This window comes from Melopsittacus undulatus, chromosome 10, assembly GCF_012275295.1.
Source record: "Melopsittacus undulatus isolate bMelUnd1 chromosome 10, bMelUnd1.mat.Z, whole genome shotgun sequence".
Taxonomy (NCBI): domain Eukaryota; kingdom Metazoa; phylum Chordata; class Aves; order Psittaciformes; family Psittaculidae; genus Melopsittacus; species Melopsittacus undulatus.
Window position 1 is genome coordinate 2,166,623 of NC_047536.1, and position 14,087 is coordinate 2,180,709.

The 14,087-nt window shown below is 41.4% G+C and overlaps 1 protein-coding gene across 2 annotated transcripts in view; it reads right to left on the minus strand.

Annotated features, from left to right (window-relative positions):
- Positions 1 to 14,087, minus strand: part of SLIT3 (slit guidance ligand 3) — a 499,607-nt gene that overhangs the window by 175,587 nt on the left and 309,933 nt on the right. For both annotated transcript variants that reach the window (XM_034066703.1, XM_034066702.1), the window contains exon 10: positions 1,500 to 1,641. In XM_034066703.1, the coding sequence (XP_033922594.1) occupies positions 1,500 to 1,641 (142 nt within the window). The remainder of the gene's footprint in view (positions 1 to 1,499; positions 1,642 to 14,087) is intronic.

The following is a 14,087-nucleotide window of genomic DNA, read 5'->3' on the forward strand; positions in this document are numbered from 1 at the left end:
GCATCCCAGTCTCCATCTTCCCAATTCTCCTAGCCCAACCCTCATCTGTGAGCAGGTCTGGACCAGTTTAATCCTCTCACTGTTGAACCATTCATTCCAGCCACTTGTGAAAATTTGGATACCATCTGACAGAACTGAAACAGGACTAAACACTGAATATTCTCAGTGTGCCAAACACATTTATATTTTCAGCATAATTCTAACTGCCTTTCAAGCACAGAAAACCAAGAATGACATGCATATTCTGTGTGCTGCAACACACTGGAAGCAAACACAATCAACACATTCTGGACTCCCTCATGAGGAAGGATAACAGGCATTCAGAACAGCTTGCACAAGAGTTTATATTTCCTGTAAACATCTTTACATGCTCTAGATACATTCTCAATAATGTTAATTTTAAGATGTTTTTATTCTTTGCAGTTACTGTGCTAGTTTTTTCATTTCTAACATATTTGTTCTGTGGAGATGCACAACTGAGCATAAGCTGCCTCTGAACTGTTGTGCTGAGGTAGCAATCCAAACAAATTTGAGGTGATTCTTACATTATAAAAGCAACTGATCAAGTGACTTAGAGGAGTGGTTGTGTAGAGTGGATCCCCTGCAAACAACGAAGCACATCATCTTTCTTGGCCACAAATGTCACATTCCTGGCATATCATAGTGAGCCAGGCTACATACAAGCATTTCAACTTTATCCTACTGAGTTTTGCTCTGCAGCAGTATTTCTACAGCAAGGAGAAGCTGAATAATCCAGTGACTATACAAATACTGAATTCACTCTGTGTAGACTGTAAACGCTGGCTGAATGCCAGTAACCTCTGTATGACAAGCACCTAAGTAGGAAAAGGATTGATTTGCATTCCCTATGGACTAAGCAAAAGCAACTCGGTTTAATGTACCAGTATTTCAGGATCACAGAAATACGCAGTCATGGACACAAAGATAGACTATTACAGTTCCTAAAGGCAGTGAACACAAACAAGTCTCTAAATCCACCATCTGATTTCACAACACAAAAGAAGCCACAAAAAATGTGAAAGAAGTGGGAATAACAAAATGTGGAAGACAAGAAATAGGGGTGAAATCAGCAGGGACAATGTGTTCCGATGTCATACTTCATTACAAATGCATCCTGCCAAGCTAACAAAAAACCTACAGACTCTCAGGGACTTCACCAACTAAAGATAAACCAATTTGATTTCAGAAAAGGGACTGTGTATTTCCTTTTCCTGACTACAGAACTGTAATGACAGATCTGTGAGATGGAAACACAGTCCAAACATAACACACCAAGAATTTCATCTTGTTACATCAAGAATTTCATCTTGCTTAGGGCAGCTCCAAACAAGTTCAAACAATCAAAAGAACAAAAGTAAAGAGGATAACTACAATGTACCTGATATCAGAACATGTTCCTTTCTTCCACACAGGAGGCTATGACAGGGACTGAAAATGGAGAGACATGGAAAAGAATGGTGCATTGCACTGGCACTTACATTTCCCAAATGTCTTCTGGGAGGTTAGCTGGAATTTCTGTTAAGCCCCTTCCTCGACAATCCACCACATTGTTGCTGCAGGTGCAGGCAGATGGGCAAGTGATGGAACTGGCACTGCACGATGGAGGTTCAGACTGGGAACCTGAGACAATGAAAACATCAAAGGTTGTGTTTGTAAAACGATTGTCTGAAATGTTAACGTCAGAATACATCAGCCTCTGTGTTTCCACATCCTTTTACTATATTAACTGGTAATTCACTGGGATTCAGAGAATATCATGTGCTACACATCAGCTGCAGAGAAAACATGTCAGAGATTGCTGTGTTCTTATTCTTCCTCCATCTCCACTCTACCCATTTCTTCCCCTCACGAACACTTCTTTGGTCGTCTCCATGATCAGCCATATCAATTTCTTCAATAACCCTTAAGATCAAGCAGTATTTCCAAAGTTATCCTTGCATAGAAGTTTCCATTACACAAACGCTCCTGGAGGATTTTTTCACACTGAGAGAAAACCATCACCAACAATGACCTATGTTCTGAAATGAGGTAACATGTTATGGCAAAAGGACTGCAAATATAAAGCTACTTTTTTCAAGATCAGACAATGTAGTTAATGGAAACACAAAAAGAATTTAGAAAAATGTGAGTTCAAACCTTCAGATCCTTGCTTAATCTAATAATGCCACTGAAAGACAAGAAGCTACTTACAGAGCAGAGACTTAGCATGAGGATTTGTTCTATTACATACTAGTCAATCCATTGGGTTCAGGTTTAATTAAGTTTCCTGAAACTGCAGCAACTATGTCAGTTTTACTCAGTGATTATGATTCTTACAGTTAAGATTTTGCTATATGCATACACATAGATAAAACAGTTTTGCTACACTAACTGAGATTATCAAGATGCAGCAATTATTGACTTATTTATGGTGAGTCATGTATTCAAAGAACATGTAACAAAGGAATCCCCAAGTAGCTTTTCGACCAGACACTGACTGAAGGCTCATGTTGGTAAGAAGTGAGAAATTCACAACAGAAACAGTAGAAATCTGGTATTTCTTTTTAGGCTACAGGAGATCGTAATCACACAACTTATTTGGTCTTTTGGGTGGAAAAAAGCCCACATGATAATTGCAAAATCACAAATTCATGTGAAAACATGGAAAACAATACACAGAGTTGTATATTTGTCTTGGAAAAGACATGTGAATGATACTTTCACGCATTATAACCACAGATGACAAAGCCCCAAACCAGTTATTTGTATCAGTTTGCAATCAACTATCATTATAGCAATCAACATCTTACACCAATGCAACGTTCTATAAAGTTTCTTTCTTGCTCTATGCCTCTGGTTTAGCCTTAACTCTGCATAACAATGTCAACTCCTTCAGCAAACTTACATGTGTTCTTATTGTCAAAGACCTGAAATCAGCTGTGAAAAGTCAACATCAACATGTTCAGTGGCACCTCTAAGTATCCTTATTCTGAGAGGCAGACACAGGTTGAAAAGATGTGAGCTGAAAACTTCTGTTAGAAAGGCATCAAATTCTGATGTGAATTCACTTCTCTTTGTCCAAATTTCCTTCAGTTCAAGCAAGCAGTCATCCGCTTTAAAGATCATTTTGTAGCTGGGGTGACAGAACTGCCTTATATTAAAGCATACAGCTGAGTTTCAGGATCACATCAGCTGTGTACAAAGTGTTGCCAAGTTAAAAGTATTAGGTTTGATTTAATTTCTTTATTGGGTCATCACCTGACTTTCTGTCAGGACAGCAGGAAACAACCATGGGTTTCATAGCCCTGTGTTTTAAATATAGCCTTCACTGATGCCCATCAGAGCTATGAGAGATTGCATTTTGACAGATCAGATCCCAGAACTCCAATTCAGGCATCCAGAAACTAGATTTTCAGAGGCAGTGACCATCTTGGAAAGGATCTCAGAGGACATCTGTGGCATGTTGTAGGAGTCAAATTCATTCTTTATGAGAGTAGGCAGCTGCTTTGAGATGATATTAATGATCCTCTTTACTAAAATACCCTGTCTCATCTGTAGTCCACTTTCTAGCTTCTGTGACAGTTGCAGATAAGGAGTTTAGCTGCAACAGTCTTTTATCTCAAAACAGAGCTGGCTTCAGTACTAAAGCAGCTTCACCCTACAGAATCAACAGGGCAAAAATCTACTGTAAAAAAAGAATTCAATAACGTTATTAGAATGTAAACCCTAACGCATATGGCCCAAAGGAATCAAGTCCATATTGATCAGGCAACCTGAACTTTGACTTGTTCCAGGTTCAAAATCTTAGAATCAGTGAATCAACCAGGTTGGAAAAGACCTTTAAGGTCATCAAGCCCACCACTAACCCATGTCACTGAGGGCAAACCCTCATGGCTGCCCCTTATGATCTCCAGTCACAACCACACATCTGCCCCCTCATAGTGGCCCACACCATGTAGCTGCTCCCATACCACTCCTGGCCACCCTTCACCTCCCCGCAAGATGTCCCCTCATGGCTGCCCCTGCCATAAACTCCAAAAGTAGTTTATATTGCCTCAAAATGCACACATACCTCTGTTATGCTTGCATAAGGACAAGAGGTTTGTTCTTGCAACCTGATCGCTTACATTTTACCCCTTGTCTGCCCACCTTGTGGTACGATGCCCAACTCAAAATGAAGAAATTCGATTGAAGCAAACTTTTAGGGATAGGGAATATTTATCAGACTGGGAAGAAACACTTCAGAACAATCCTTGCTCACTGGGAGGCGGAAAAGAAAGTTGGCAGCAAGGTCAAATCTTGCACGCAGCCTTTATCCTCACACGTCTGATGTGCTTTCTGAAGAGACTTTGTAGCCAGAGGAAAATGCATTTTTCACAGTTGTGGCATTACAACATACCTCTGTGGGTTACAGAAGCAATAAGACACTTCCTTTTCATTAGGGCACCGCATCAGACAACCCCATGGACTGCCATTTGGAGTTTTAAGAATCTGTTCCTGACTCTACTGCATCCAAATCAACAGGAGGAGATGCGATGGAACTCAGATCATCACCAACACTTTTGTGTGATGCAGTATTGCAGAGGTTATTACCTGAAAGGAGGTTATTACATAGAGTGCTCTGAAAAGAGAAAGACAGAAACCCCAGCCTCCCTTGCACCAACAGCAGGTAGTGATGACAACAACGTGACAGTATCATACTACAGTTAAATAACATGCAACTTTCCATCAAAAAGGAAAGGCTAAAGGTAAATCAGAACAGGATTTGTGCTGCCAACTGAGCCTTTCAGATCCTCTCCAAACAAACACTATAACATTGGTGTACTATCAGCATTGTTCTCATACTAAATCCAAAAAGCACAGCACTGCAACAGCTACTAAGGAGAAAAAAATAACTGTTAAGAGCTGAACCCAGGACAATCCAACATACAGAATGACTGAGTGGTTTGGGTTGGAAAGGACCTTAAAGCTCATCCAGTTCCCTCTGCCACTCACAGGGACACCTTCCACTAGAGCAGCTGCTCCAAGCCCCTGTGGCGAACCTGACCTCTTATTTACCCTCAATTTAGACCAAAACCTATATCCCTGAGATTTTCCACTATGAAAGAGGAATTTCAGTGTGGACAGAGTTTTGACTTATGGCTAGTGAGTAAAACAGATAATCAATTTAGTTAACCAGGGAGGTCCATGATGCCAAAAGACAGAGAGAAAGCAACATAATCATAGAATAGTTAGGGTTGGAAAGGAACTTAAGATCACCTAGTTCCAACCCCCCTGCCATCTTTACTCTTCGAGCAGATGTAACCAAAGTGGCATGAAAAAATAACAGCTTATGATGAAATTAAGTAAAGTAAAAAGGAAAGAGGCTGTCTTTGTGCGAACTTTTTATTTTCCACATATCATAAGTGACTAGTTTTCTCATTTCACTTAAAATAGGATGGAAAAAAGAGACTATTTTTATAAACTTATTTCATCATTATAAGCTTGAAATCTCTGAGTGCCCCAAAATACCTGGTTCTCCTGCCACTTCCAAGTGACATTTTGTGCTTAGAGTAAAAATACTCTTGTTTCCATGCTGAATACAGCCCTTTATATTTGGTGATTTCTTCTTCATGAGCAAAAGTAGATCTAGTCTGTAGATGTATGAAAAATTTAATGAATAAATGACTCTCTGCATAAATTGCCACATTACTATCAAATGCTTTTGCTTATGTTTTTCATTTGCAAAGAATAAGATACCGTATTGCACATGCATAGTCAACAGGCACGTAGCACATATTCCACCAGCTCTTACACAAATCTGTTCAGGTAAAGTTTTCTTGAATAGTGCTATAAACAGAATCTCAAATCTGATTTAGGTTTAACTGCTTAGATTAAATGAGGATCTATTGGTAGATTAAAGCACAATTAAAGCACAAAAATATCCAAGGGGGTTTAAACAGTTTAATATTTGTGTAGTTGTAGAGAGGAAGTAAAGAAAGGCCTGCTCAATAAAACAAGTCTAAGTAGGCTATGGAATATAAAGTTCTTAAAATTTGGGTATAATTCTCATAGGTAGGAAGAGTGTTAGCATACAGAGGCAACACAGCCTCTAAATAAGGATATTTGGAATCTAAAAATGAATTCTCCTTTTGCTGCCAATTCTACAAATGAAAAGACACAGGAAAAGTGAGAATATTTCAAGCTCCCTGTGTGTGTCCTTCACAAGTGCAGTGAACTCCTTACAGCACTGATGCCACAAAGAGAAATGGCCACAGATAAGCCAGCTGCATTTAGATGATTTCCCTTATGAAGTTCTTCTATCAGTCATCTTGGCATCTCAGCTCTTTTCTGTTACACAGCACCACTAGTTCAATACGTTCATTATATTTTTCTCTAAGAAATAAAAATCATCAACGTAATTATACATTTTGCTATTAAAAATGACACTAACAATACTTGGAAGGAAGCTCAGAACACGATTAACAAAAATTACCAAACTTTTTGTGCCTGATGTAATGCAATGACAGCCTCAGGTTATGGCAGTTAATATCTGGCACACCATTAGCCTGTTACAGTCTCAGATTATGGGCTAGGGGGAGAGAGGAGGCAGGGGAGAGACTTAGGACCCAGCAGTTTACAGAGAAATAAAGTGCTTGTTTTCAAGTAAGCATCTCATTGGCCTTTAGCCTTTCAAGAGCAGCAAATAGAGTGATCTCACAATTAGAATGGGATGGTTATGGTGTATAAGTGAACAGCTTAAATGTCACAGGCATTTAAAGTAAATTTCACAATTACTAAATGAACTAAGCTCATTTGCACTGACACCCAGTGACGGCACATTAAGTAGTGTGCTTTATTACATCCTCACCTATCCAATTGCCTCTGCAGCAGTTCTTTTTTTTTCCAGCAGAATAGTAATTATTTGTAAAAAATATTCATGGATTTTAAATAAATCTTACAAGATTTATGGTTAAAATCTGCGTTGATTTTAAATCATTCTAAGTATAGCAGACATGAAATTATTGATCAATAAACAAAATACTACAAGCATTACAGATCTGTGGGTATATTGTGACCTTTTGTGGTTTAATTACATAACCCATTGGATCTTCTTATAACACTGGGACAACCGAAATTAGCTACTGCTTTATGAGCTACAGTTTTCACAAGATTTCCAGTAATACAATGTCAAAAAGATACTTAAGGAGGATGTATTGTAGTTCTGCTGAGATGCATGTGCAAGCCAATCATAGCTATCTGCAAATTAACATCCCTTACGATGGCAAATATCCCACTAATGGAGAAAACTTTGTACAAATATGTTTATTTTACAGCAATGTGCAGCAAATGGTTTATGCAAATATTTCTATCTCTGGTTGTTCAACAGCTTTTCACTGAGCACAGCATTAAGTATTGATGATGAAGTAACTTGAGCCCCTGATTGATGATGTTAATACTATCAAGTTCGTGGTATGCAAAAATTTGCTAGCTGTGAATATTCATTATTTGATTCAAGTTCACTGTTTCACTGAACATTCCCAAACAGCAAAATATCCGCTAAAAATTCATGGCACATGAGCACAACCACTTTGTAGCAAAGCCAACACCAATCACTCTACGAACTGTGAGCAACAGAAAAGGAGTTACCCCATTGCAGTGAATGGAGTCTGGTGCAGGAAGGAAGCCTACTGTATTCTACAAACACCTACTCTGCGTGTTTCAAAATGTATCTGTAAGTAACACCATTAAAATTCAGACCTTCACATTGTCTTATCCTAAAAGCAGTTACTTAATTAACAATCATAGTGCCAACATTGTATGGAATACTTCTAAACAAAACGGAAGAAGGTAGAACACAGCAGACTCACCTGCAACTGAGGTTTAGTAGGTAGATCTGTCTCTGAAGGATTAGTAAAACAGAATCTGTGAGACAACCTAAGTCCTTTCACACCTATGACAAAATGGGTGGGGAGAAACTTGATGACATTCAACAAGGGCAAGAGTAGAGTCTTGCATCTGGGGAAGAACAACCCCATGTACCAGTACAGGCTGGGGGTTGACCAGCTGGAAAGGAGTGAAGGGGAAAGGGTACCTGGGGGTCCTGGTGGATGGGAGGATGACCATGAGCCAGCAATGTGCCCTTGTGGCCAAGAAGGCAAAAGGCATCCTAGGGTGCATTAGAAAGGGTGTGGTGAGTAGGGCAAGAGAGGTTCTCCTCCCCCTCTACTCTGCCTTGGTGAGGCTGCATCTGGAATATTGCATCCAGTTCTGGGCCCCTCAGTTCAAGAAGGACAGGGAATTGCTTGAAAGAGTCCAGCGCAGAGCCACAAAGATGATGAAGGGAGTGGAACACCTCCCTTATGAGGAGAGGCTGAGGGAGCTGGGGCTCTTTAGCTTGGAGGAGACTGAGGGGTGACCTCATCAGTGTGTACAGATATGTAAAGGGTGGGTGTCAGGATGATGGAGCTAGGCTTTTTTCAGTGATATCCAGTGATAGGACAAGGGGCAATGGGTGTAAACTGGAGCATAGGAGGTTCCACGTTAACATCAGGAAGAACTTCTTTACTGTGAGAGTGACAGAGCAGTGGAACAGGTTGCCCAGGGGGGTTGTGGAGTCTCCTATGTTGGAGATTCAAGGCCCACCTGGACAAGTTCCTGTGTGATGTACTCTAGGTTACCCTGCTCTTGCAGGGGGTTGGACTAGATGATCTTTCGAAGTCCCTTCCAACCCTTGGGATCCTGTTATTCTCTCAGAGAAATTTATTCCATCTAACTCTACCACAGAAGCAATTGAAAAGTCAGAGTTTGAATGTACCCTGTGCCCTGTGCCCACTCTGAGCCTTTCTTTGAAGGTCCTTCTCCAGCCTTGTCAACACAGGCACTTTCTCTCTAAAGCAGCCAGAACTTAACCACTGCACCACTGTTAGCGTGTATTTGGTTCTCTGGGTTTGTATAATACTTGCTCTTCCAAAACAGGCTAAAGATTAAAAAATAATGCTACTAGGAAGTCTTAAAGATGTAGTACTTCACCAGTTCAAATGACACCTAGGCACAGCGATGCCCTTAATGCCAATTCCACAACTCCCATCAGCAGTCCTGAAGGTGCCTATGGAGTGACATGTAAAAATAGGTCCAGAAATACTACAGCGAACTTACAAATATATTCAAACATAAAAAGGAACAGGAAGATAAAATATTAAGTTACCTGCACAAGGTAAAATGGTAGATAATGGTCTTGATCAACTGTAAGCCTAAGAAGGAAGTCTAGTTCTGGGATGGCCTTCTAAACAGGTTATCCATTAAAGAACCTGAACTGTTTCACATCTGATGAAGGCTGACAAAGTTATGGAAGGGACAGAAAAAGTTTAGGGCTATGCTTTGGATCACTTGGGTTAGATTTGCTGCTATTGGAAAAGGAGTTTTGAACATGACTCAATTCTGTTTCACTGCACATTTGTCTTTGCTTCTTTCCCGCACACCCTCACATCCTGCTGCAGCCAGCATAGGTCTTTCCCTGCCTCAGCACGTTCTCTTCAGTAAAAGGAGGAAGAAGGGATTGACTTCAGTCAGACACATTGCAGACTGACACAGCTTTGCAGAGGGTGTCAGGCAGGATATGACACTTCTGACAATGGCACCTGAGGGGCCCAGCCTTGTCGTGAACTCACCCAACAGCCACATCTGAAACACTTGAAGAAACACTTTTTACCATAGGAGTGGGCAGGGACTGAAGACTGAGGCACTGCCCCCTTCCCAGGGCCACTTTGGAATTCTTTGGCCTGAATTCTTCGGCATTCAGAACATGCTAAGGAATGCAGGGCACTAGAGACCCTTCCTGCCTTCCTCCTGGGACGGGCTGAGGTTGCTGCCTTTGGTCCCGTGTAAGAGATTTCTGGTACATTCAAGATCTATACGGTAAGTGGATCCTATAGAATGAAATGCTGGCAGGTTTGTGAAGGAGTTAAGGAGCCAGGAGATCTCCTCCGTTTCAGTGCAGGTGTCTGTGCGCTGGCAGCAGGGTGCAAGGCTCTGTGAGGTTCCACACAGCCCTGCTGAGGACACAGGAGGAAGGGCCTGACAGCTCAGGGTAATGAGGAGTAAGGAAAGAAGCATCAGGAACAGCCCCACGAGCAGCAACATCAGACACTGAGAAGGGGAGGAGGAGCTGGAGCCCTGTTGGGGAGAGCAGTGAGAGCAGCTGGGTCTGGCCATGGTCAGCCCACCACAGCTTCAGCACACCTATAGAACATCACTAAAGGTCATCGTCAATGAAACAGAAACACAAGAACCTGACCTTGACTGCATGCAGCTTTGTATTTGCCATCTAGTCACATATGGAATTGTGCAGCCATATTATAAGCAGCTCTATGTTATTTTTGGTAGTTACTCTTAAGTATGAGTAAATGTGCTGCCAAACACATACGTTTGTCAAACAGAAAAATTCTACATGTTTCATACTAAGGCTTGGCTGCTTCATCAGAGTCCTTTCCTTGGAATGTAACACCACTGCTCTCTGTGAACCAGCCCAGAGCAAAGCTGTGGCACCAGGACAGACCACCATGGTGTGTTCCCACTGCACACTAAAACACTACCAACACACCAGTAACAAAACAAGCCTCTGACATGGGATATTAGCAGAAGAACTAATCCCATTACTATTCTTAGAGCAACAGTTCAAAAACTCAGTGGCTGAATAATTATAACCCAACCTGCTGTCATTAAATAAGCATTAAAGAACCACACATATTGCTTTGGAGAAAAAAGGATTCCATAAAAAAAAGCAATTATACTGAAAAGGTAAGACAACATTTTTGGACAGTAAATAAGTGTAATTTAAAGCCATTTTCCAGCTTTGGTCTTCAAAGAAATATTAAGTGCCTTAATAAATACATATTTATCCCTCAGATTTGCAAGACAGCCTTCCAAATAAAAACCACCATAGGCAGCATCTTATATATGAGGCAATTCAAGAAGTAAATTCTGACAGTATGAAACTATATGACTGGTAGTGCAACAGTACATTTAAATCTGTAATCAGAAACTTAATGGAAAGGGAAAACAAACAAGCTCTGATAAATCAGATTAGCATCTCTCCCAACCTCCCACAGGATTTCATCTGAGGAGAAGCTAACAAACACACAGCATTGAAATGTTTCTTCAGACCAAACGTGGCAACAATTTATAACAGGAGGTAAAAATTCACTAAAATTCCTAAAATGAAATTTAAAGCATGATGTTTACCAAAGCATTTTGAAAGTCAGACAATGCCCACAGTCCTGCATGGACCCCAGTGTAAGGCACTCACTGGGTCTATTGATGGTCACAAAAAGCATGAACCCACTTGACAGTGAGAAAACCAGTTATTTGTCTAATATGACACACCAGTCACTCTTCTGGGAAGAGGTCATGGTTAGATGAAATGGTTAAGCTCACTTCTAACAGCTTGCTGATAAAACATCTGCACAATGAGGATGTCCTGCACAGCAGAAAGTGACGTTCACACACATGCACACACACAGAAAAGACCTCTTCTGCCTCCTACTTTGTCTATTCAGCTCCCTGTGACCACTGGGACCAGGGGCCCTTTGCAGCTCTTCTCTGCATAAACAGTGATGGACTGCATGGAGAGAAACTGCTCTGCTCCCACAGGAGCAACTGCTACTGCCCAGCATGACCACAGTCTGCATCAGTAGCACATAGCTGGTTTCCAGGGAGCACCTGTGTGGCAGTACCTGCATGTCCTGTGTTGAAAGCAGCAGGTCTGCTGCTAGCTCTGCAGATGCACTATTGCACAGTGTCTTTAAAACAGGAGCAGCTGGGAGGGAGCTCCTCTCCTCACGTGCTTTTCCTCTTACAGCTCCTGAATGTTCTTATTAAGGTACAAAGCCTGAGGAGTGCTATTTTATTAGTTACTCATTGTTGGTTGACTACTCAACACTATGCTACAAAGGTATTAGGAGAAAAATGGAGCAAGACAACCCACTATGTTATGTGGTTAGAGCCAGAGAGTAACAGCTATGTTCGAAGACCATTTGACCTCACCTAAAATGTGATAAATAAATGTTTCCTCATTAGGTTTCCAGGCTGCACTAAGCTGCAGGAAGCTAACATGTTTTCTACTGCGTTATACATCAGCTGCAGCCTCTCTGTAGGAACCAGAAACTCTGGATCTTCAAATGAGTTTTGGATCAATCTACTGTTTTGTTAAAATCAGTATCAGTTTATTCAACCAACAATCACTGAATGCTTGACTCTGGTAATGATTTCTCTGCTGCTTCAATTTCAGAGTGAATTTTGCATCGATTTCAAACTGAATTTTAACTTATTTAATCCAAATGATGTATCCTGATTTTCTTCAGGTTCTTGTAGATCCTTCAAATGGGAACTAAGGATCAAGAATCAGACAAAATGGTTCTTAATGACAAAGAGAATAGATCCAGCTTCCCTCTCGACAATGCATGTTTCATTATTAAAGAAAACTGCCTTAGAAAAGTTCTTAAAAATCACATATTTTAAGCTTTGCAAAATCTCATACTGCAAGACACAGAGGACAAATCAGCTCCAAATTAACATCAGGACTTTATAATCTGGTGCTTCTTACCTGCGAAAAGCATGAATGCAGTAAGTGTTAGAAGTATCAGTCCCTGGTCTACTCTATGAAATCTCATCCAGTCTTCATACTCTATGGTAAATACTGTCCACTCTAAAACACCTCAAGCTACTGGACAGAACTCTAACAGATCTGTATCAACCTTCACCTTCAGAGCCGACACCAAGTCCTGTACCACCTCAGAACTGGCAGCAGCAGAGGTGGTTCCTCCCACTGCCCATTGAAACCAGCCCACCGTCCCTGCCTGCTTGGTGAGCAGATCATCTCCTGTGCAGCAGCAAGAGGAGCACTGATGGCATTCCAGCTGTTCTGACAGCCGAGGACTGCGGTGGCTGAAATACACTACACATCAGTTTGAGGTACAATGCTCCTGGATGTATCTGCTTTATCCTTAGGTATGCAGTTCAGATGCGTGTTTATTTCTTCATGTATATACTTAGGAAAACCAGAATGATTTGTCATTTTAATAACACCCAAATGGGGTCACTCACTGAGTCCTGCACAGAGCACTGAAAAGACCAAGGTGCTGCTTCATGAACCCACTGCATCGGTTTGCAAAGCTTTACAGCCACACTAGTGCACGTGAGAAAACAGATCATGATTTAACTGATTAATATGTAGACTAATTTCAACTTCCATAAGTAAGGAGCAGGGAGAAGAAAAATCAAAGAGCCATAATAAAACTTATATGAGAGGAAGATGAAATAAAATTACCATCTTAAGGAGGTCAGAGGAGGACAAGAGACAGACAAATAGGCACAGAGAGAGAGCACGTGCATTTGAGAGAGACAGAGAGACAAGGTTAGAGAAAGAGGAGCCAGTTCAACAGTGAAACATCTGAACATGGGAAGGAAGCTGGGTCTGATCCAAGCAAAGGCTGGAAGGCTCTAAGAGGTACTGAGCATAAGCCAGCATCCCCAGATGCTTCTCTGCTAGCTCAGGGAATATAAAAAGAAACCATTCCCAGGAAACAGAGTGCAGGTAGTGTTTCAACTGATATAAAGTCTTTGCTTAGTGCACTGTTTTCTCTTGTCACAGCGATCTGGCAGTGAATTGCAGGGTTATGGCAGAGAGAGAGGTGAAATACATCATGCTGTCTATGTGTAGGACACCAACAGGGGCACTCCAGTGCCATACAATTCTACAATGCACCGTCTTGCAGGAAACTGGCTCACCAAATGCATCCCAGAGCTCAGCAAATGGCTGTACAGGACAAAGAGTGTTTGGGGGCTCTGTTGGGAACAGATGGCTTTAAAGCTCAGACCCAGGAAGGCTGCTCCGTCAGGGGTGCCTCTGGAACACAGACTCTCCTACGAGGAGGGGACAGCTTGCTGAAAAGCTAGCCAAAGGCTCTGGTGAGTGACACCAGCAGCACTCAGTGCTCTCTCCCAACAGTGAGGGTCCATCTAGCCCCAGTCCTACTCATTTCTGTTCCTCACCTTTCCTTTGCCTTCTAAGCAACTCAAATCCAATTAGACATATCTGCAAACCTACC